This window comes from Balaenoptera acutorostrata, chromosome 15 (assembly GCF_949987535.1).
Source record: "Balaenoptera acutorostrata chromosome 15, mBalAcu1.1, whole genome shotgun sequence".
Classification (NCBI taxonomy): domain Eukaryota; kingdom Metazoa; phylum Chordata; class Mammalia; order Artiodactyla; family Balaenopteridae; genus Balaenoptera; species Balaenoptera acutorostrata.
In genome coordinates this window covers 16,575,724-16,598,863 of record NC_080078.1, presented here as the reverse complement: position 1 = coordinate 16,598,863, position 23,140 = coordinate 16,575,724, and the positions used below count along the sequence as shown (strand labels likewise).

Below are 23,140 nucleotides of genomic sequence, written 5' to 3'. Positions count from 1 at the left end.
GCAACCGGCCGGGGGACCACTCGCACCGCTCCCTAGCCCTTCCCCCGCGCGCCTCCTGGGGGTGCCTCCTTCCCATGCCCCGGCCCCCTCCCGCCAACGGTCACCGGGGGTCCCGGCAGAGGCAGGGGGTTAGGGGAAACGGAGAGGGGTCTGCGAGGAGAGACAGGACCAGTGGGACAGGCAGGACCAGGTGGAGGCACCCCTAGAAGCAGAAAGAAGGGGAGATGAGGCAAGACTTGTGGAGGCTGCAGAGGATGACCAGGGTGGGGTTTCAAGAGAAGGGAGCCTGCAGAACAGGAAGTCCCTCTACCCCCAAGGAAGCAGCAGCAGAAATGGGTACTGGAAGGCTCAAGAAAAGGTCCTTGGAAGGGTCAGAGCAAGGACTGGGAAGGGAATTGCAAGGGGCAGGGTAGAGGCTGCAAGGGCAGTCTGGAACAGCAGGAGGGGGCTGGGGCAGAGGAGCCCGAGTAAGAGCAGGTTGGACCACGCCAAGAATGAAGAGAAAAAGTGGGGAGAAGTGCAGTTTTTATTCTCAACCTCATTGTTCCCAGTCTTAGAGCTCACAGTTGCCCAGTCTTTTCGCAGCTACATCATCCACCATCAACTCTCAGGGCCTTAAGGGTATGTAGGTATTTGGCTGAGCAGCAGGCAATCAGTCCGGATGGGGGAAAGCAGCATTTATGTCCCACAACTGTTTGGGTTTCTGACCCAGGCCTCTTCAAGCCTCCAGGGGCTATTCTGGGCCTGTGCAGACTGGGTATTCCCCAGAGACTCCGGAGTCCTGGAACGTGCTCTCCACAGTCACCGGAGCCTCAGCCCCACCCTGAATCTGGACTGCAGCCACTGATGCTGCCTCTGGGGAGGAAGGAGCCAGAGCCCCAGAGCTGCACAGGGCAGAGCAAGCCTGGGACAGACAACAGGCCTAAGAATCCCCTTAGGGGTGGGGACAGGGGGCTTGGTGAGAGCAATTCATTCATTGAGTCTGAGACAGGTTTTTATTTAAAATTTATTGTAATGGGGTCCGCGCAAAAGGAGGGGGTGAAGGGTGGGGAACATGCAGGGGACACAGGAACACGATGACATGGCCAGGGCCACAGCTTCTGTCGCGGGGGGAGGGATGAAAAGAAAAGGCCAGGGATGGAGCTGGGGTGGAAGAGGGAAGGGGGAGACACTGTGGCTGCATTCCCCCCACCCCCAGGAAGCACCTCTAGTCCCTGGATCCCCCCCCATTTACCCTGGCCCCCTAAGATTCCATCTCTTGTTCTGCCTCTGGCCCTAGTGGCTCCTTCTTTTGCTCCCCTTGACTTGTTTTCCCCTGACAGATTCTCAAGCAGGATGATATTTAGGGCCTGACCCCAAACCACCCCACCTTATGAAGGTACAAACTCTGCCTTCCCTGTTTCTGCCCCTCCTCAAATCTCACCTTTCCCCCTCTCTGGGACAGAATCTTTGATTTCCCTCCTTCCTCTCCTCCCTCCCCCTGGAAAAAAAAAAAAAAAGCACCAACTCCCCAGGGAGGGGCAGCAGACAGTAGGGGGACACTGAAAGGAGGAGAGGAAGAAGGACCATCGAGGGAAAGGCTCACAAATCCCTGGAAGGGCAGGGCAGGGGGTTACAGAGAGGAGAGGGGGTGAGGGCAGTGGCCACTCCTGTCCTCTGCCACCCCTGCCCACTGTCCAGGGGGCCTCAACACAACCGAGGGAACAGGTGTGTGTGGGGTCAGGTCTGATAGGGAGAAGAGAGGAGCAGGAGAAACAAATCATTAAAACCTAGCGAATTCCCCTAAGAAAACACTTCTTCCTCCTTTTCTTCTGGAGGCTCCTTGGTTGATGGGGGAAATAGTGAGGAATTGGTGGGAAGAGAGAGGGGAAGAGGAGATGGTACCAAGGGACTTTCCTCCATTCTCCCCTCTCCCCCCCACCAACTTGGAGCTCACCAGGGTTGGGAGGGAAGTGGCTGAGAGCTCACAGGCACCCCCTCGGCCCCCGAGAGGGAGCCCACAGCTGTGGGAGGGGCTGCCACTGCCGCCGCCGCCGCCGCCGCTGCTGCCGCCATTGGACAGACCTCACCTGTACCTGCAAGGTGAGAAACACCAGATCACAGCGCAATCTGAATGGCAAGAGCCTTGCCCCTTGCCCCAGACTCTTTCCCAGACAACCTCCCGTGGGACACAGCCGTTGCTCACTTCCTGTTTGGTCCCCAGAGATTTTAGCCCACATCCTTACCCAGTTCTCCTGAAAGGCCCTCCCTGTCCCCAGAAGTCTCCCTAACTTGGGTGATAGATGGGCATCCCTGGCCTTCCTAAGATCCCCTATTGGGCCCTTTGAGCCCCCTCATCCCACACGCCCCATCCCACCCCCCCCAGCCATGCCCCACGCCTTGCCTTGTGGGTGCGGGGGTCCCCCTCAGCAGGTGGGCTGTGGCTGGGGGGCGTCTCCCGGGACAGGGGGGGCGGCCCCCCCCAGATGGGTCTGCATGTGGCCGGCCAGCTGGGCAGGGGTCTTGCAGTGCACGCTGCACAGCTTGCACAGGATGCGGTCAGCCCGCGGGGCCTGGAGCCCATGGTCCTTCACCGCGTGGATGCGCAGGTATGCTGCCGTGGTGAAGCCTATGGGGGGGGGGGGTGGATTGGGATGGGGGGGGTGGGGGTCAGCCAGGCGGAGACCCCAGAGACGGGGTTGTTCTCCTAGGCTGGGGACACCCTCCTCAGATGGCCCTGTCCTCCTCCCACCACATCCTTGGTAGCCTGGGGCCAACTACTCTCCTGGGGCTGGTGGGGCATAGCTCCTCCCTGAGCTTGAGAACTGGTTGAGTGGTGTTGGCTTTTGGGCCTTGGTATCCACAGAACCCATCCTCTGTGGCTGGGGGATCTCTCCTGGGGTGACCGGACACTGATTCCTAGCCACTTGAAGAGTTGACCCTCAGCAGAGACGGCTGTGTCCCCTCCCTCCAGTGCCCCATGCAGTCTCAGACCGGTTACTCAGTGAAGAAGTGAATTTGTTTAAAAGCAGCTTGCTCTACTACTGAGGCATGGCAAGTACTTGTTAAATCCCTGCCATTGTACTCCACTTGCCCCAGGAGCTGAAGACAAGAACTTGTGGCTGCACAGCTGAAACCTTGCCTTCTGACCCTTGGGAACTGGCTCCCTTGACCACTCCTTCCCCAAAGCAGTTGTGTCCCCCTCCCATCTCCCCACACACACCCAGAAGTGGACTCTTTCTGGTAGATCATCTCCTCAAGCCATGACCTCTTCGAACTTAGTGATGATGTTTAGTCATCCCAATGTTGCTTCATTTGCTTTCTAAAGGGCTCTAGATGCCACGAGCTCTTGGCTACAGCACCTTTAACCCACATCTGTGGAAGGGCCTCTGGTTCTGTCCCCACCCTTTGTCCCCGGCACCCCCCCGGCACCTCTCAGCATGTACCTTTGTTGCAGAGCTCACAGACATGGTGAGGGCCCTGGCTGTGCACCTTCATGTGGTCCGAAATATAAGCCGAGCTCAACATCTTGCCACACACATGACATGGCACCTTCTCCTCGTGTCGTACTGTGTGGGCCCGCAGCCGATCCTTCGTAGCAAAAGCTGCCTCACATTTCTGGGGAGGGGGGAGGGGCGTGGGGGGTGTCAGGAGAGTTAAAGCTTCGGGGAGTAGGGAGAGGGGGGCAAGAGGTTAAAGGAATCAGAGCCTTGGGGATCTTTGATCTGTAGGAAATGGGAGTGAGATGATGAGGCCTTGAAGAAGGGATGAAAAAATGGAGTGAAAAAGCAAAAAGAAGAGAGAGAGAAAAAGGGGGTCTGAGAGGCTGAACTCAGACAACTACAATGAGGATCAAAATCATGAAAACCAGGACAGGAGGAGGCGGGCTTCCTACCTCACATTTGAAGGGCCGTTCTGTTGAGTGCACTTGTCTGACGTGACTGTTGAGGTGATCCGGCCTGGGGATACGTTGGGGTTGGGGTTAGGGCCCTGGGGTGTGGAGGTGTCCCCGAGTCTGCCTAACACAGTACAGCAGGCCTTTCCCTGGGTCCCTACATTTTCTCCCAAGCCCGGGGTTTCAGAGTCCTGGTAAGGCAGGAAATCCCTCCTCTGGCGCAGGGCTGCCTCGGCCTCCTCCCACTCGAGGCTGTCCTACAACCCAAGGACCCACCTCCTTTGCTAAGTACCACCCCCTGCTCCCTGGTAACCAGGAGAGGCTGTCCGCCCTCCTCCCTGGGAGTGGCTCCCTGTCCCCATTCTCAGAAACCTCCCTCCCTCCCCACCAGCCAAGGCCAGGCCACCTCCATCGCCGACCGTCCCTCCCTCCCCACCCGCCTAGTGGGCGGCCGAAGCCCCGTGCACACCGGGAGAAGCTCTTGCCACAGTGGGAGCAGTTGTAGGGCTTGTGCACAGCGCCGTCATGTGAGCGCACGTGGTAGCTCATGCGGTCCTTGCGCTTGAAGCGCTGCTGGCACACCGGGCACTGGTAGGGCTTCTCGTCCGAGTGCGACAGCTTGTGTCGGTTCAGGTGGTAGACGTCGCGGAAAGCCTTGCCGCACATCTCGCAGGCGTGGTTCTTCCGGATGCGCTTTCCCGAGGCGGTCGTGGTCACCACGCCACCGGCGGCCACTGCGGCCGCTCCGCCGCCGGCACCCGCTTCTCCCCCTCCCCCGCCGGCTCCGCTCAGCTGGGGCACGCTCAGGAGGCTCAGGGGCACCATGGTGGGCATCTTCATAGCACCCGAAGGGACCCGGCCGGCTTTGGCTCCCGTGTGGATGGCCTCGTGCCTCCGGAGATTGTAGCCGTTCTTGAACTCCTTGGCGCACAGGGCACAGATGTAGGGCCCCTTGCTCTTTGTCTTCTTCTCCAAGGCAGATGCGACCGGGGCCACGGCGACCGTCGAGGTTGGGGCAACGACGGCGGTGGCCGCGGCTGCGGCGATGGTGGCGGCAGAGACAGGGGGCGCGGCCTCAGCGGCGGGCGCCGACACCGCCGGGGGCGGCGGAAGGGGCGCCGGGGGCTGCTTCAGAGCCGCTGTGTCCACAGTGGAGGCGGCGGCCGGGGCCGGGGGCGCAGCAGCAACGGCGGCGGCGGCGGCAGCGGCGGCGGCCGCGGCTGCGGCGGCAGCGGACTCCTGGGCGGCGGCGAGAACCGGGAGCAAGTCCACCTGGAGGGGCTCGGCCGCCGGGGCCTGGGGCGTGGGTGGGGGCGCCGGCGCGGCCTGCGAAAACAAGGCGCCGTGTGGGCCACGGCCGCGGGTCGGCGCCCTCCCAGCCCGGCCCGCCACGGCCGGCCCCTACTCACCTGGAATGGACTCTGGGCGCAGCCCTGGGAGGCAAAGAAGCGGGACTGGAGCTCAGCCCCGACCTGCAGGGGGTTCTGGGCGTGACCCTGAGGTGGCGGGAAGGAGTTCATGAGGCCGCCCACCCCCCGGGAGTCCAGGCCCAGCACGGGGAAGGGGGGGGCCAGCAGCGTGCAAGGGAACACGGGGAACATGGCTTCGGCCACGGCGGGGCCCCCGGGGCTCAGCGGGGGCCGGGGGCGCGGGCCGCGCGGGGCCCGGGCTCGGGGCGCCGCCCCCGGCCGGCCGGGCTGGGCCGCGCCGAACGCATGGCCCGCGGGCCGCCCCGCCGCCCGCGCACCCCGGCCGGCGGGAGGGAGGGAAGGAGGGCGCCTGGCGGGCCGCGGAGCGCGGCGGAGACGGCGGCGGCGACGCCCCCTGGGTGGGGGCGGGAGGCCCCGCGGGGCCGGGGGCGGGGGCCCGGGCGGCGGCGGCGGCGGCGGTTGGAGCCTGGCGGGGCGGGGTGGGGGGAGCGAGGGAGCAGCCTCGGCCCCCGCCGCGCGCGCGCCCAGCCGGCGCCTCGGGGAGGGCGGGGGAGGGCGCGAGGGAGGGAGGGGGACAGCTGCGCGCGCACCGGGCGCGCGGAGGGGGGGGTGGGACGGGAGGGAGGGCGGGCGGGAGGGGGTGTGGGGCGGGGGGGGTGGGGCGGGGGAGGGGGTTGTTACCTGGAAGATGAAGCTGCTCCAGTTGCCTGGATCCATGGCGGAGGGAGGGAGGGAGGTGGCTCGCGCTCACCCTGGGGCGGGAGGAGGAGGAGGAGGCGGCAGTGGGGGAGGGGGAACCCGGGGAGGAGGTGCGCGGGGCGGGCGGGAGGGGGGGGGGGAGGAGGAGGAGGAGGAGGGTGGGGGGGGAGCGGAGCACACTGCGCGCGGGGAGGGAGGGAGGGCGGGCGGGGGGCGCGAGGACACACAAGAGGCTGGAGCGGGCGCGAGCGCGAGCGCGCGCGAGGCCAGCGGGAGGGGGGAGGTACGAGAGGGACTCTGGCGGGAGGAGGGACGGGGGAGCCACCCAGCAGCTGGAGTCGCCCTAAGCGCGAGACCCCTGAGACGGCCGCTGATTGGCTGACGATGGCGCAGGTGGTGGGCGCGCGGGAGACGGGGCGGCTTCTCTTTCCCCCCTGAAAGATTCCACCCCCCGCCTCCCTCCACCAGCGGCCGTTACTTCGCGCGCACGCGCACAAGCTCGCTGTCGTTGCCGAGCGGGAGAGTAGGGGAGCGCGCGCCTGGGGTACGGATGGGGCGGGGCTAAGCTCTAAGCGCGCGCCCGCCTAACGGTTGTCGTCTTCGGACTCTCGCGGTGGCTTTTTGTGTCCTCTGGGCCACCGTCCCTGCCCCCTCCCACTCCAGCGGTTTATTTACAATCCTGCGCTGCTTCGTGTTTTCCCAAAGATGGCGCCCAAAGAAGTTAACCCGCGAAGCTTGTGGCCCATCCCAAGAGCAATTATACCCCGGCCCCGCCCTCGCAGTCCCAAGAATCAGGCTGAAGCAACGGAGTGAAAACTGTATTTACAGGACAAGCAATTACACAAGGATTTAAAAAGAGAAAAAAAAAGGCAGAGTGAGGAGGGGAGCCGGCAGTCAGGAGGGCCCGCAGCGCTGGCCCGCGGCAAGACCCAGGATGTTCGCCTGCAACACAGGAGGCAAAGGGAGAGCAGCGTTAGGGCCTGGCAGGGCACAGGCCAGGGGGAGGAGGGGGCCCGAGTCTCATGAGCTCACCTTCAGGAACGACTCCATCTGTTTCCCGGTTATGCCCTCCACGCGTTCCAGGTCCTCCACCTGGCAGGACAGCAGCGATGGGGAAGGGGTCTAGGGAGTGCCAGGCTTCCCCCACCCAACTCCATTCCGGGGCTGTCCTCCCTGGGTCATTACCTGGCTGAAGGGCCCGTGGAGCTCTCTCCAGCCCACGATGAGCTGAGCCTTCTTTTGGCCAATGCGCTGCAGGCTGCGCAGATCCCGGGCTGACCCTTCATTCAGCAGATCTAATATTTTTTGGCGCCCATGGGCCAGTAGCTCCGGGCTGATCTGTAGCTCCCAGCAGTCCTCACCCCTCTCCTCCGGCTCTGAGGCATCCAGGGACTCCAGCTATGAGGCAGGAGGAGGTGAGTGACAGAAACAGCAGTAACAGCAGTAAACCACTCTGGACTCCTCTGCCAAGGATAGGAACCTAACAGCACCTACCTCCCCGCCCTCCCCAGACTCTTTCCCTCCTGTCCAGTGTCTGTCCCAAAACCCTTCCCTCTGCTCACTCTCTGGGTTGATTCTCATTTTATCCGACTTGTGAAAGAGTAGAATAGTGTTGCTGTGAAGATCAAATGAGTTAATGAATGTAAAACACACAGTGAGCTCTTAAATCTGGTCCCTCATTTCTAAAAGGAAAGAATAAGCTCTTTCACCCCTAGGAAAGCACATAGAAGGTACTCAACAAGTGACACATTCCCGATGTCATCTCAGTTTTTAGGTAGGTCTTTCAGTGTTGTTTCATTTCTTGACTATTTAGGCTGTTTGCCTAAATGGGCTCTGAAGTTTGTAGAGGGCAGGACCCAGGCTGCACAGTGTACCTAGTAAGTAGCTACTGACTGAGAGTAAGAGCCAGCACGAAGAAAGGAAAGTAACAGGTGATGGACACCCACCCCACTAAGTACATTCATATTACTGCATTTCATCCTAAATGCCCTGTGAGACATCACTGCATTCAGAGGGTAAGCAACTTGGAAGAGCTGTAAATAGCTGATAAGTGTTCTGACAGGCCATGTAACTCTTTGGCCAGTACTCTTCCCACTAGAGCTCTCTACCCCTTACTTCTCCTGGGTTCTAGGTAAAGCCTAAGCCTTCGGCTACTCTCACCTTTCTCTTCCGGCCTTTCTTCTTCAAGATATGGATCTCGGCACTTGGGTATGCTGCCTGCTCCTGAACTGAAAGCAAGAATTGTGAGCTGGAATCACAGCAGAGGCCACTCTTCAGCCCCCCTGGTAGCCACTTGGTTCTTCCATTACTGATTCCCCAGTTCCCCTCCAGCCTGAGTTAATCTTCTTTTGTTCTATTTCCACACGACCTTTCTTATACCTTATTTGAAACTAATCTCAGTTGGTCTTTCATGATAATCAGTCATGCACTGGTCAGTCTACCCCATGGTACTAAATGCCCGAGAGCAGTGCACCCAGCTCTTATTTCACATCCTCCTCCCCCTTCCCATGGTGGGAGGACATGAGTGACATGAGGACAGCTGCTCCAAACACCTCCTTCCTTCTAAGATCTCTGTTATCTGGGCCCTCCTGGCCACCAGAGCCAAACTTACTCAGTTGTAGGGGCATCACCACAGCCTTTTTGAGGGGCTTAGCCACTGTGACTGTGCGGCGGGCAAGGGGTCGGAGCATTGTGGGAGAGTAGTTCTCTTTCTCCTTCGGGTCTGCAGCCTCCTGGGCCAGCACCTTGGCTTCCAGTTCTTTTTGCTTCATCTTAAGCCTCTGTTAGAAAGGATCAGGGAGAGATATGACCCAGAACCAACTTTAGGGCAGTAGATTAGGACAGTGAGTGTTCAGGGCTCTGAGGCCTTAAAAGGGCAGGGCGAGGACCAACAGGAGAAATTACCAGGAGACAGCTGGAGCCCAATGTAATTAAGGGCTTTCTAGTGATCAGGGCTGTCCAGAGGTGGAACAAGCTTCCTTGTGAAATACTGAAGGGAAGTTCAAGCAGAGAGTCCTCACTTAATATGAACTGAGATTTAGGAAATAGCAATGTCTTGCATTTGTACTTTTACCTGGAATTTTTTTTTTCTCTCACCTCCTCACATCTGACCTCAATTATTTTTCAAAGTTCAGCCATGTTAAGGACATTCAAGCAGAAGCTGGAGAACTGAGGGATTCCAGTGTTGGGTGAAAATTGGATGCTGGTCCAGCCTTTCAGTGTCCTTCCCTATCTGAAGATCCTCGGGCTGCTTCTCAAGGCCAGTAGGAATCCCAGCCCCAACCCCCAACACTTACCTCAATTTCCAGATCCTTCGCCTCCACTGTCTTCATAAGCACCATCCGCTCTCGCCTCGGGGTGCTCAGCAGAGGGGTCCCCTGGCTCCCCTGGGAGCCCAGCAGACGGTCCAAGCTTAGAAGGCGCTCCACCATAGCTGGGTCCATGCTACTTAGCTTCTGTAGGGGGCTGAGCAGACAAAGAGGTTACTCCCCACTTACCTCTTCTTCTCATCACCCTCTCCAGCCGCAGATTCCTCTCATCCTGCCTTAACTTGGTGTTTCTGTGGTTCCAGAACCCTGGTGTTAACCTGCTAGGCAACCCTGAACAAGTCATCGAGACTCTCTGGGTGCTGTGCCTTCTTCAGGCGAAGGGGGGTTGACTACCTACCCAAGTAACTTCTCAGGGATGCCAGGAGATCAGATGAGAAGAAGCATTTAATGAACACCTGAGTGGCAGGTGTTCATGGGGTCTAAGACATCAGTGCCCTGCCCTGAAGGCACTCACTGTCTAACAAAGTAAGAGACCGTGATAAGGTGACAGCAAGGACCAGGAGCCTGTCCATTTGGAGGGGCAGTCGGTGAAAGATTCACAGAGGAGGTCATCTTCAGCAGGGCTCTGAAAACCTTCACCTCAAATGCCAAGCCTTTCTCCTGTGAGCAGTAGGAAAGGCCCATTCAAATAGAGTCCTGACTTAATCTGAACATGATAATGCCTAACATTTGTTCCTTCTGTCTGGAATTTTTCCCCTCACACCTGATCTCAATTATCATTCAAAGTCAGTTTGATGCCCCCTTTCCCATGATGCCAGCTTGATTGTATATCTTCTTTCCTACACTGTGGACTAGCTTCTCGAGGACAGAGACTCGCCTGTTCTTTGTGTATAAGTGCCTAGAAGAGCAGGATCAGAAAATACAGGTGAACACAGAAGTCATTTCTTCCTTCCCGGCTCTCACAGAACAAGAGGATCCTCCTTCCTTATTGTGCTCTGTACTATCGACCTTGCATCATATACTGATGTTCCCATCTTGCTTCCTCTACTGAAACTTGAGCTCCCTGAGGTCAGGGTCTGTCTAGGTCTGATGTGCCCCATTCTCTGAGATTACCCAAGGTGCCTATCTGACAGAAACCTTGCCTGTTTCACACATAATACAGATGTACGGGTGTGTATGTTTCTCTGAGTCTGTACACATAGGAGAGGGGACTGCTGACAAATGGCTTAAGAAGGACAAGATAGAGAGATGGGGTTCCAAGTGAACACAAGCACCAACCACCTTTTTATGTATGCCATCCTTCCTTAACTACAATAGTCCCCTGGGGCAGACTGTGCACTAATCCTTGGCCATCTCAGGTCACCTCTAGTCTTAGGACTTATAGAGTTTAGAGAAGCTTTATTTGGGCTAGGGGTAGAAAAAGGACAAAGTTCAAACTGCAGCTGGATCCTTGAAGGGCTAGGTGGCCAGACACAGAAAGCAAGACCACTAAACCGGGGTGACCTGAATATTAGTGCATACTGGGCCATGAGGTGGGGCTATCAGAACCAGGGAAGGAGGCCACACACCTCCCTGGTTTAGAGAGGCTTTGTTCAGATTGAGGGTAGAAGCAGGGCAAAGTTAGGACAGCAGCTGACTCCATGGAAAGTCACAGAAAGGTTGGACTCTAACATACAGACTGAGTCTCCATGAGACATCTCTCTTCATCTCTTATCTCCTTTGCTTTGCTCTTACCCTTGGGACCTGAAAGACCGGGTCCTCATTACTCCTTGAACCAGAAGCAAAAGTACTCATCCTTGAAACATCGGTGCCAAAATGTGAGATTTTGCTGACTGCCTAAAGGGGTTGGAAAACAGAAAGGCGGGGCTAGGAGCTCAAGGAGGAGCCTCCTTATGGCCCCCAGCTGCAGCGTCAAGGCTGGAGGTTGATCTTAGCACTTCAGTGAATTCAGTAGAGTAGGATTTTGGGTGAATCCAGTGGAAGAACAAGTTTACAGCTCAAGGATCCAACAGGCTAAACCCAATGCTACTCTGCACCCAACCCAGACACAACAGGAAAGGGAATATGCCCAAGACCCCTCCCTCTCTGCTCACCTGAGTTTCTGGGAGGCAGAAGATGCTGCTGCTGGGGGTTCAGGGCTCCCAGTCTCCTCTTCCTCAGGGCCTCGGGCTCTCTTTGCTTCTGATGGGCCTAGCAGTTCTTTCTTAGACAGTTTAATAGGTGCCAAGACTAGGGGAAGATGGCAGGGTAGGGGAAAAAGGGGGTGTCAACTTCTTTGCTGATGCTTGGTGGATTCAGCAAACTCCCCAGTTGTCCAGACTGGGCCTTTCCACTCCTACCAACCCCAGTCCTCACCATGAAGCTGTAAGCTCTCATTGGTAAAAGGCCGATTGATCACCTCCTTGGACCTGGCTGCAAAGTTGAGTGCAGAGACTGTGTCTAGGTAGAAGCGTCTCTCAGGGGCAATGTTGGCGATCAGGATGCTGTGGGCCGAGCCACCCAGAGAGTCCTGAGGGATGGGGACGGGGCAGGGTGGGTGGGTCAGAAGCCCCACCTTCCCCTTCCCTGACTGCTGTCCCCCAACACCCCAGCAGGCCTGAGAACCCCCTTCTCTAGCTCCTTTTACCCGAGATGGGAGGCCTGACCTGCAACAGGCGAGTAAGCTTGCTGTCCCGGTAGGGCACCCGAGGGAGGCCCTGGTTCAGCGCATCGACCACCTTGCCCAGTACAAAGAGGGAGGTGTTGATGGCTCCACTCTCCTTCAGCCGCAGGCCCTTGTTGCCTGTGCGCCGGTTGTCCTCTGAGCCAGCCAAGTCAATCAGGTAGAGTTTTCCCTCCCGCTGGCGAAATGGGGCCAAACGTTCCCGCTGATCCACCTGGGGGTAAGAGCAAGGGCTCCAGTTTAGCTCAGGCTTCAGGGGCTTCCCAGGTCCTCACCCCTGTCAGTGGGTCTCACCTTAACCAGGAGCACAGCGTGACTGCGGGAGGAGCGCTGGTTGAGCCGGGTGGCTCCTACTGTCCGATTTCGACTGGCTGGCAGGAAATGCCGCTCAAAATCAGCAAAGCTAGTGATGGGCTTCTGCGTGAGGCCCGGAATCAGGATGTTTCCTCGGCAGTCTTCTCGGATCACCAGGTCTCCTGATGAAGGTTCCAAGAGGTCTAATACCTGTTTGAGCAGTGGGAGGTAGGGCCAATCCTCCAGTTACAGGCTGCTTACTTCCTGGCTATTGGGCTCCTTTTCTCTGCTGATTCTCAGAGTTGTGCCATCCACTACCCCAACCTCTGTCTTTCCAGGTCTTACGCCTTCTTGCTAGAACAGAGCTTCATGTTCCAGAACTGGGTCTGATTTTGACCCTTTGTCTCTTCCCTCCCCGATCAGAAAGGGGCCTCACCTTTTCCTGGTAGATCTCTAAATAGGACATAGTGACAGAGAGGGCCCATGGTCGGCCCTCAGCGCTCTCCTCCCTTGTGAGCTGTAGGAGGTCCATGAGAGCCCGGGGAATCACCCCAGGTTGCTCTGGGCTGCCCAGCATTGTGTGCGTCTTCCCTGGAAAAGGAGTGGAAAGAGCTGTGAGAATTTCTTCCCCACTCCCGAGTCCTTTCTGACCCGTAGCTGTTCTGTATCTGGCTTCCTCACCTGCTCCTGTGGGCCCATAGGCAAGCACACTGGCATTCTGCCCTTCCAACAGGTGCCTTAGGATGGGCTGCACTGATCCTGCATAGATGTCCTGCTGAGAGCTCCTCTCCCCATAGAAAGCATCAAACCTGCAGGCAGGAAGAAAGGAGGGGATTAGTAGAGGGTTCCATTCTCGCCCAGACCTAGAGGATAAAACTGGCCTCAGATTTAAGAGTCTCTATCCTTTTTCTTGCACAAAGACCTAAGAAAGCACCCACTGAACACCGTTCCATCCCAGTCTGTGTATTGGTGTTGAAACACAGAGATGAATTTGATGTCCCTGCTCTTGGGAGTTCTGCAGCCTGGTGGCATAGATAGATACCCATACTTTGCTGCAATTCAGGAAACGAAGATGAGAACGCACTAGGAGCAGTAGCATTCTGCCTGGGGAAGGAGGATTTTGCCAGAGAAGAGAAAGATACTCTAAGTATCAAAAATAGCACACAAACAAGACATGGTATGAAAGGGCAGGGTATATCACAGGATATATAGAAAGTAGTATTTGTACACCGTAATGGAGTAAAGAGAGGATGCTGCTTATGACTAGGTGAGACTCAACACACCTGTAGTCCATGCACTGCACTCCAGCGGAGAAGCTGTGGCTAAGGCCACAGCAGGGATTAGTATAAGTGGAGTGTAGCTATGTGTTAGGGGGAATGAGGCTGGAAAGAAACTGAAGCCAAATTGTCAAGGGCTTAGAACAGGGTTGGCAAACTTCTTCCATAAAAAGCCAGATAGTAAATATCTGGGGCTCTGTGGACCACATGGTTCCTTTCACAACTACTCAACTCTGCCGCTGCAGTCGGGCAGAAAGCAGCCACAGGTAATATGTAAATAAACGAGCGTGGTTGTGTTCCAATAAAGCTTTATTTACAAAAAGATTCTCGGCAGATTTGACCTGTAGACTGTAGTTTGCCACCCTCTGGCCTAGAATAACAGGCCAAGGAGGCTGAACTTTAAATCTCCAAAGGAATTTTAAAGTAGCTGCCCTTGTGAGTTCTGTCCCCAAACGTGGGTGGTTGTCTCCAACACCACCCAGCTGTAGCCTGGGTTGGCTAGCTGGTCTGTGCTCCCCCAACCCTTCCCACACCTCCCCAAGACCCGAGCTGGGGCTCCCCTGCTTACCTTCGCTGCTCCTTCCCCACTTTGTGCCTATTTCCCCTGTAAGACTGTGAACAGTAACTTGTGTCTGATTCAGCCCCCGGTCTTCCGCACAGTATCCTACAGAGAACCCATCACAGTGGGCACCTATGAACATTTCCTGAATGAACAAACGAAGGTGTGGCGAACAAAGCTGTGCTAAGGAAGGAGCAAGGATCCTGAGGAGGAAGGTCTGAGAAACTGTCTGGGCAAGTGATAGTGTGAGCAGGCCTAGGAGAGAGAGGATAGGAGGGAGAGTGGCCTGAACCTTACTGGTATTTGAGAGTCTCCTGGTGGTTCCTCCAGTTGGCAATCTCTAAAGAACAGCTGTCCAGGCCCCGTACACAGGGGGTATCATTTTCTCCAGCTGTTCCATCCACAAATGGCCGCAGTCGCACAGCTACCCTTACTCGAGCTGGAGGTGGGCGCCGGCCAGCTCCCACCTTGCTTAGCCGACAGCGACTGGCTCCTGGAAGAAGATAATTTTTAGGTGTGAAGTATGGTGGTAGCTTTGCTGAGAAGTAAGGGTAAGGGTCTTGGAGGAGGAGGTAGTTAACTTAGCTGACCCCTGAAGGATGAGTAGGGTCACTGACAAGCATTCCAGGCAGAAAGAAAGGCATGTGCAAAAGCCTGGAGGTGTGAAAGCACGGCCCCCTTGGAGAACTGGTGAGGCAGGAGAACTGTGTGTTCTGTTGGTGAGGGTGAGCACAGAAGGGCAGGATGGAAGAAAAAGATGAATCAAATACATGGTCTCAGGAAGAGTGCAGTGGGGCGGGGTGGGGGTGGTTTGAAGGAGAGAGATTATCTGTAGGCTGGTACTGTAAACCAGATCGCGTACTTAGCAAACGTTAACATTTATGAAGCACTGACTACATGCTAGGCACACTTTAATCTCCATGGTGTCACTGAGAGGTAGCTTCTGTTAGTCCCATTTTACCAGTGAAGACGCTCGTAGAGGCACAGCAGCTCTTCCAAGCACCTCAGTGTTTTATGCCTGGAGCATATTACCAGATATTGTAAAAAGATATTACCTTATCTTGTATCGTAACATACATTGTGTCTTTTTGCTCTTCAGAGGAATAAGCAGAACAAAACCCCAGCATCTTAGACTAGAGACCCCCGTAACCTTGACAACAGAGGCAGGGAAGGAGGCCTGGAGGCTGGGGTCCTGCGGATACCACTGGGAGGGCCGGGGGCCACAGCTCATTTCGGGGTAAGCTCTTTCCACCCTGGCCATGCTGTGGGTGTCCCCAAGCTTGGCCTCAGTTCCTATCCCACTCAGTAAGTAGGTCCAGTGGGGTGTAGACTGTAATGTATACACAAATAACCTGGAAGATCTAGTTAAAATATGGATTTGGCTTCAGTCCCTGGGGAGATGCCTAAGGTTCTGCACTTCTAGCAACTCCCAGGTGATGCTGCTACTGCTGGTGGGACACACTTTGGTCAGTCAAGGTGTAGCAGACCAGGACCTCATGGGGTTGTTCTAGGGTTAAAAGAGTTGACATATGCCCCTATCTAAAATCAGTCAATGAACTGCCTGACCTTTCTGTGCCTTTGTTTCTTACCTGGAGTTTATTATACATATAAATACATACATACACACATATGCCCCCCACCAAACTGTTAATGATGGTTTTCTCTCAATGGGGGATTATGTGGGTTTATTTTCTATGTTACCCAGTTCTGTAATGCTGTAATGTTTGCATTAAAAAATAATAATAATAATGACACTGTGGACATCTTTGGAAGGGATAAGGTTAAGAGGCAGCCCCCAGTCCCTTTCTGTCCCAGCTCAGTTTGCAAAGGCACTAACATGCAATCATCTATGGTAAGCTTTCTGTTTAGTTTGCTTCCCATAATTAAATCTAAGTCATTTAGCGGGGGGCTGGGGTGGGGGATTATGAATTATTTTTATCATCAGAAAACACAATTAAGATAAAACTAAAAAAAAAAAAAAGCTGTGAGGATTTCTGTGAGGATTGAATAGGCTGAAAAAAATCTTACGAGGAGGGTATTTCTCTATTTTATATTGGAGGATACCATACTATAACTCACAGCTAACAGCAGAATTCAAACCTAGATCTCATCTCTGAAAATTTGCTTTTAACGAGGATGTCGTATTGCCTCCCTGTCATGTACCAACTGGGTACATGGGAAAGTTCTTGGTAGCTCTGACTCTCTCCTTTTTTGCTGGTGGTAGCAGCTGGTTGTTGGGAACCACAGGCCTCTCTTGGCAAGAGGCTGGCCAACACAGAAACAGCAGGACAAAAAGGTGGACAGACTAACCCTGGGAAGAACCTTATGCATAAGTAAGGTATACACATAGCAGACAGTCCATTCCAAAAACTGGGCCTCGGACTTCCCTGGTGATCCAGTGGTTAAGAATCCACCTTCCAATGCAGCGGACGCAGGTTCGATCCCTGGTTGGAGAACTAAGATCCCACATGCTGCAGGGCAACTAAGCCCTCACGCCGCAACTACTGAGCCCACATGCCGCAACTACTGAGCCCGTGTGCTGCAACTACTGAGCCCGTGCACTCTAGAGCCTGCATGCCACAACAGAAGATTCTGCATGCCGCAAGGAAGATCTCGCATGCCGCAAGGAAAATCTCACATGCCACAAGGAAGATCCCACATGCCGCAATTAAGACCCAACGCAGCCAAATAAATAAATATTAAAAAAACCAAAAACTGGGCCTCTGTTCCTTCATCTGACAAATGAAGCTAGTAACACCATTTCTCACTTTAAGGTTTACAAAGCACTTGGTAATCTAGTTTTCATTTGACCCTCATGGCAATCCTAAAAGTCAGAAGTAGAAACCTGCAGATGCACCTGTGCAGATAAGAAAGCTAAGATGCAAAGAGGTTCACTGACTTGTCAAAAAATGTGTGCAGGAGCCTCTCCTTGCCTATCTTTCCCAGGGTTTTTTTTGGTGAGAATAGAGAAAGATGGCAGATACAGAAGCACTTAAGGAAGTTCAGTGATCAATACAAAGGGAAGGGGAAGTCTGTGGTGATGAAGAAAGAGTATAGACTCTGGCTAGACAGAGCTGAATTTAAATTCCAGCTCTAACACTTATTAGCTTGTGACCCTGGGCAAGTGATTTAACATCCATATGCCCCAGTTTCCTTGTCTATAAAATGGGGTGGGGAGGGCCTTGGAAGAGCTTAACAAGGATTGAAAGAAGTAAAATGTCAACAGAGTAACTAGTACATAGTAAGTAGGTTGGTAATAATTCAAGGTTGGAAAAAATTCAAGGTAAGATGGCCTGGGTTCAAATCCCAGCTCTGCCACTTACAACTAACTAAATAACCTGGGGAAATGATTTTCTATTCCTGGGCAATTTCCACACCTGTAAAGTGGGAATAAATAAAAATAACTACTCGTTGGGCTGTTAAGGCAATAATAAGGTAATTCATGTAAAAGTGCTTAGCACAGCACTGGTACTTGATAAAAGCTCAGTGTTTTATTATATACTCATCCATCTTCCAAATGAGAAAACGTCAGTATAGAAAGGTTAGCTAGGTTGCCCATAGTCAACAGCTAGCTAGTGACAGTTTCAGATGAAGATCTAACTCCAAAGTTCATTATGTGATTCCTCGGGCCTTCTCAGCCCCTTCATCTTTGTATCCCCATGGGCCTTAGAGTCGGAGACAAGTTCCATCTACTAGCTGTGTGACCTTGGGAAGGCTTCTTAACCTCTTCAAGCGTTAGTTTCTTTTTTTGTTTTTGTTTTTGGATAGTTACCTTTTTTTAAAATTAATTATTTATTTTTGGCTGTGTTGGGTCTTCGTTGCTGCACGCGGGCTTTCTCTAGTTGCCGCGAGCGGGGCTACTCTTCATTGTGGTGCGCGGGCTTCTCATTGCGGTGGCGTCTCTTGTTGCGGAGCACAGGCTCTAGGCACATGGGCTTCAGCAGTTGTGGCACGTGGGCTCAGTAGTTGTGGCTCAGGGGGCTTAGTTGCTCTATGGCATGTGGGATCTTCTGGGACCAGGGCTCGAACCTGTGACCCATGTATTGGCAGGCGGATTCTTAATCGCTGAGCCACCAGGGAAGCTGAAGCCTTAGTTTCTTGTTATAAAAATGACAGTGTCTACCCTCATAAGACTGTGAGGAGTCAGAGAAATAATGTACATACAATGTTTAGCACAGTGCTGGCAGTAAGTATTCAGCGATGTCAGCTATTGTTATTGTTATTATTACACTCTTTCTCTTGCTACTCACTCCCCTCAAGGCAGCAACTCACTTCTGCCCTCAGCAGGGTCACCAATGACCTCCTTACTGCTAAATCCAATAGGCAAGCTCAGTCCCCATCCTGTTTGACTTCGCAGCAGTATTCAACACCCTTGATCTGCTTTCCTTTGGGAAACGTACTTTTCCCTTAGTTTCCCTGCCACCCACCAGCTCTCTATTCACTCCTTCTCAGTTTCTGCCAGTCTTAAATGTTTTTCCTAAACTCCTTCTATCCTCTCTGTAGATCAGGGTTGCTCAATTTCTGCACTATTGGTATTGGGGGCTGGACAATTCTTTGGGGGTGGGGCCCGCTGTGCACTGTAGGAAGTGTAGCACACACCCACCCCTGCCCCACCAATGTAACAACCAAAAATGTCTCCAGACATCGCAAATGTCCCCACGGGGAACAAAACTGCCCCTAGTTGAGAACCACTACTGACTGACTAATCATGGGCAAGGTCACCTGCTCTCTTGGCTTCAGTTACCACCTCAAAGCTGATGACTCCTAATTGACACCTCCACACCACAGGCTCTCCTGAACTTTGGATCTGCATTCCCAGCTGCTGCCCTGACACCTCTTCTTACACGGTTCTCAGGTATTTCAAACTCCACCCATCTTAAACTGAATCCTTCCCCATCTCTCTGCAACCCCATCTTCCTTCTATGCTCTCTAACGTAAATAAATGGAACCAACCCCAAAGATGGGAGAGTTCTTAACTCCACCTCCTCTCTCATCTCCCACACCAGTTCTTCATTAACATCTGTCAAGTCTACCTTTTTAAATGAGTCTACTTCTCTCCATCCCCACTGCACAATCTTTGCCAAGGTTCTCTTCATCTCAACAGCCTCCCAACTGGTCTCCCTGCCTCCAGTCTCATTCCCTTCCAATCATTCTCCCTCTACTTCCTTCCTTGTATTGTAAGCTCTCAGTCATAATGAATTTCCTTCAATTCCTACACCAAGTTCTCTCACACCTTTGGGCCTTTGCATATGCTATTCTCTCTCCCTGGAATATCTTCCTTACCACCTCCTGCTGCCTCCCAAGCAATTGGGGTAAATCCTTACACCTTACTTCCTCTAAAAAAAACCTTCCCTTGTAAAATTACTGCCCCATTAAGGCTCTGTTAGGTGAGCCCATGGTTCTCTTTAGCTTCTCCATCCAAGCACTCGTCACACTCCACTGTAACTGCATATTTGTCTGTCTTCTCCAAGTAACTGTGAACTCTGCTCACTTTTATATTCCCAATGCCAGGCACAGATTAGGCTCTCAGGGAATATTTGCTGAACAAATTAAGATCTGACTGACTGACTAACATAAAACATTGGCTTGTTCGTTTCCTGTTTTCTTCATAAAAGTGGCCACTGCCATTCTTGCCTCAAAGCTCACAGTCCAGGGGAGGACAGATGGAGAGGCACATGCACACATCTGCCAATGGTAGAAGAGTCTATCCCTTTCATCATAAAAGCAATTTTGAGGTTGGGCAAAGCTAGTACTTCTAATTATTTCTCCTAATTTTCCCCTCTCCCACAATTCCCAAGCTTCATTCAACTTAACTCTTCTTTTACTGATGAGGAAATTGAGCCAAAGAGAGCATCTTTGGCCTCTCTTTACATCATAAATAAGAAATTGATCATTTGGTGGTCTTTTCATCCCACCAAAGCCTGGCGAACTCCTATCCAACCTTTGAAACCCACTTCAAATATCACTTCCTTAATGAAGTCTTCCCAGAATACCCAAGGGTTTACTTCAGCTTCTGTGCTCCCTATAGCAATTTATACATATCTCTTTGCTTTTCATGTTATAGATTTATATGACTATCTACTGAAACAGACTATAAGCTCCTCTAGGGAAGAGACAATGTTCATTCAAGCGTTTTTATGATATCTACTATGTACCAGACACAGTGGGTCTTAGAAGGGTGAGGGGGTGTTGTGCTCAGACAGCAGGAATATCATGTGCTTGGGCATAATGGTTAAGGGCAGAGGCTCTGGAATCAAACTGCTTGGGTGTGAATTCAGACCCCAATATTTACTAGTTGTGTTAACTTTGGGCAAGCTTTTTAACCCATCTATGCCTCAGTTTCTTCATCTGTAAAACAGGAACAATAATAGTAAACCACCTCATAGCATTGTGTGGAGATTAAATGATTCATCATCATAAAGTACTTACAACTGTGCCTGGCACCTAGCAAGGGCTCAACATGTGTTTGACATCCTACTAGATAGCTGTTTCTTCACAGGGGCTGACAAACACTAAGGTCTCAAATAAATTACTGTGGTGCCCATTATAATCACTTATCAGAATTCAGTCTACAGAAGAGAGCAGAGCAAGATTCTGAATGTCCTAACAGCCTTTCCAACCCTAAAATAGCGCTGACTGCCAAGGCTAGAGTGTAAGGAAACAAACAGTCCCTTATTTCCCTTTTCTGTGATCTCAGCACATCCTATGCTGTCAACTCACACCCAGCTGCAGCCCGTCTGAAACTCTTACCTCTCTCAGGGATCTCCCTGCACCCAAACAACACGTCATACATGAACCCTTCCCCCATACGCGCATCCAGCTCCCTTTTGTCCCTATGGTTAGAGTATTAGCTACTTTTCGGTCGCTTACTCTTGTAGTCTGAGATGGGTCATTGTCCCCATTTTACGAAGAAAACTGAAGCTCACAAGGGAAAGTGCGCTGGGCTCAAAAGTGAGCCGGAACCAGGTCTCAACCCGGGTCTACTGATCTGCGTCGAGAGCAAGAAACAGTGAGGAGGAAGCAGCCTACGACTCCCACACTCCCAGCTCCCCCCGCCCCCGCCCCTGCGCTATTCCTGGGTCTCCCGGACAACTCGCGGAGCCGGGACCGGACTCCGACCTATCGCCCCACAAGTCTCCAGACCACGGCACCCACCCTGCCCGGGCTCGCGTACCCGAGGTCGCCGCCGCCATCTCGCGTCGCCTCCGCACCGGGACCCCCGCGTCCATCCTACTCCTTCCTTGGGCCCGCCTCTCCATTCGAATTTCCCGCTGCCCCGCCCTCTTTCCCGGGCTCCACCAATCACGGCTACTTGCCGCCGGAAGCCCCAGCTTGTGCCTCGCCCCTATTCCGCCCTCTAGGGCTCGCCTCCGGGTCCTGCAAGAAAAAGTTTCCCCTGGAGTAGAATGCATGCGCGCACGTTGGCTACGCGGCCGTTGACGTCCGGCTGACGCTCCCGCGCAAACTCCGGAGCCCGACGCGTTGGCGACAGTGGCCGTCGGGGGAGCTGGTGAGCGCCGCCCGGCACTGGGTTCCTTTTACCGTCTGGGTTTCGAGGCATAGATTTGCGTTAAGTGTAGTTTTCGCCTCATTTTTTCACCCCCTCAAATAACTACGAATTTTGGTACGAATCAAGCAGAGGGTGATCGAAGGCACTTCATCGATTTATCCAAAAATTTCTCTGAATACAATTTTTGCTATTCTAGTGGCATAATAAGACACATTATAGGAATAAGGAAGATGTTCGCGGAAACGGGATTATTCTAAACGACTAGTAATGGTCTTCGGTTTTACAGTTTTTTGCTTCAGAAGTTGTTTCTCGCGCTTGTGAGGCGGGAATTGTTCTGTGGGTTTGGGGACTTGCCCTCAGGACAAGTCAACGGTGCTTCAACGTCTGGTCACTAATTTAGGTCAGGACCACGCTGGCTGGATTGTGGACAATCACGTTGCACTCACCTCTTGCTGAGCCCACAGCCACTCTGGGGTGCAGAGGCCAGGTGACATTTGTGTCCCCTTACGTCGCATGTCTGAGCCGAGGAGACCAGCTCGGATGTCCTTTACTTTGTAACTCAGCACTCAACACGTCGGAGTGAGGGTTAAAGCATTGCTCGGTCTGTTTCTTAGTCAACTTCACCCTTGGTCCCATGTCCTGTGGATTTAGTCGTCTGTTAAGTAGTTCCCTATCCCTTCTGGAAGTTTAACCAGGGATGATCATCCCATCTTTGAGCTCCTGGTAGGGCCCTGATTTAGACACTATGTCCAGCCTATCAAAAAACAAATATTAGACCAGTGGGTCTCAAACTTTAGGGCCTTGGAATCCCTTTGAATTCTTAAAAATTGAGGCCCCAAAGATCTTCTGTTTATATGGACTTTATTTATCCATATTTACAGTGTTAGAAATGAATACAAGTTTAAAACATGTATTAATGCACTTAAAAATTACAGAAACAGGGCTTCCCTGGTGGCGCAGTGGTTGAGAATCTGCCTGCCAATGCAGGGGACACGGGTTCGAGCCCTGGTCTGGGAAGATCCCACATGCCGCGGAGCAACTAGGCCCGTGAGCCACAACTACTGAGCCTGCGCGTTTGGAGCCTGTGCTCCGCAACAAGAGAGGCCGCGATAGTGAGAGGCCCGCGCACAGCGATGAAGAGTGGCCCCCGCTTGCCACAACTAGAGAAAGCCCTCGCACAGAAATGAAGACCCAACGCAACCAAAAATAAATAATAAATAAATAAATAAATAAATTTAAAAAAAAAAATTAAAAATTACAGAAACAAATATGTAGAGACAGAAAGTTGATTAATGGTTGCCAAGGGATGGTAAGGGGTTGATGAACTGGGACTGTTGCTAATAGGTATGGAATTTCTTTTGGGGGTGATGGAAATGTTCTGGAATTAAACAGTGGTGATAGTTGCACAACATAGTGAATGTACTAAAAACCACTAAAATGTACACTTACGAATGGTAAGTTTTATGTTATGTGAATTATATCTCCATTAAAAAAATTGCCAAAAATTACAATAACAAACCCATTACATAGAACATAGAAAACATTTTAATTTTAAAAATGACTATT

The 23,140-nt window shown here is 53.1% G+C and overlaps 2 protein-coding genes across 6 annotated transcripts; both read right to left on the bottom strand.

Annotated features, from left to right (window-relative positions):
• Window positions 1-988: 988 nt before the first annotated feature.
• On the bottom strand, window positions 989-6,116 carry MAZ (MYC associated zinc finger protein). Of its 5 annotated transcripts, XM_057529892.1 has the most exons (7): window positions 5,986-6,116; window positions 5,284-5,370; window positions 4,344-5,200; window positions 3,875-3,938; window positions 3,426-3,597; window positions 2,384-2,608; window positions 1,935-2,075 (listed from the first exon to the last, which is right to left on the bottom strand). In XM_057529892.1, the coding sequence occupies exons 1-6, from the start codon at window positions 6,019-6,021 to the stop codon at window positions 2,406-2,408; spliced, it is 1,419 nt and encodes a 472-aa protein (XP_057385875.1). In that variant the 5' UTR covers window positions 6,022-6,116; the 3' UTR covers window positions 1,935-2,075; window positions 2,384-2,405. The 5 variants fall into 5 exon arrangements, with proteins under 5 accessions (XP_057385876.1, XP_057385879.1, XP_057385875.1 ...); XM_057529893.1 differs by lacking the exon at window positions 2,384-2,608 and having other exon boundaries at window positions 989-2,075; window positions 5,986-6,113; XM_057529894.1 differs by lacking the exon at window positions 5,986-6,116 and having other exon boundaries at window positions 5,284-5,634.
• A 690-nt stretch (window positions 6,117-6,806) lies between these two features.
• On the bottom strand, window positions 6,807-21,336 carry KIF22 (kinesin family member 22). The gene is made up of 14 exons (XM_007186396.2): window positions 21,239-21,336; window positions 14,362-14,557; window positions 12,910-13,037; window positions 12,665-12,819; window positions 12,229-12,438; window positions 11,918-12,148; window positions 11,628-11,781; window positions 11,366-11,501; window positions 9,300-9,468; window positions 8,615-8,783; window positions 8,164-8,231; window positions 7,189-7,401; window positions 7,036-7,095; window positions 6,807-6,945 (listed from the first exon to the last, which is right to left on the bottom strand). Exons 1-14 carry the CDS (start codon window positions 21,321-21,323, stop codon window positions 6,898-6,900), a joined length of 2,022 nt encoding a protein of 673 aa, XP_007186458.1. The 5' UTR covers window positions 21,324-21,336; the 3' UTR covers window positions 6,807-6,897.
• Between the last annotated feature and the right edge of the window lie 1,804 nt (window positions 21,337-23,140).

Bases quoted from the DNA above. Each gene is read 5' to 3' on its own strand.
- MAZ (XM_057529894.1), bottom strand. From the start codon at position 5,475: ATGTTCCCCGTGTTCCCTTGCACGCTGCTGGCCCCCCCCTTCCCCGTG. The intron at 5,201-5,283 runs GTGAGTAGGGGC...TTGTTTTCGCAG, and splicing joins GCGCCCAGAGTCCATTCCAG to GCCGCGCCGGCGCCCCCACC. The intron at 3,939-4,343 runs GTGTGCACGGGG...ACGTATCCCCAG, and splicing joins TGTGGCAAGAGCTTCTCCCG to GCCGGATCACCTCAACAGTC.
- KIF22 (XM_007186396.2), bottom strand. From the start codon at position 21,323: ATGGAGAGGCGGGCCCAAGGAAGGAGTAGGATGGACGCGGGGGTCCCG. The intron at 14,558-21,238 runs GTACGCGAGCCC...ATCTTCTTCCAG, and splicing joins GATGGCGGCGGCGACCTCGG to GAGCCAGTCGCTGTCGGCTA. The intron at 8,784-9,299 runs GTAAGTGTTGGG...CCTTTCTAACAG, and splicing joins CGAAGGATCTGGAAATTGAG to AGGCTTAAGATGAAGCAAAA.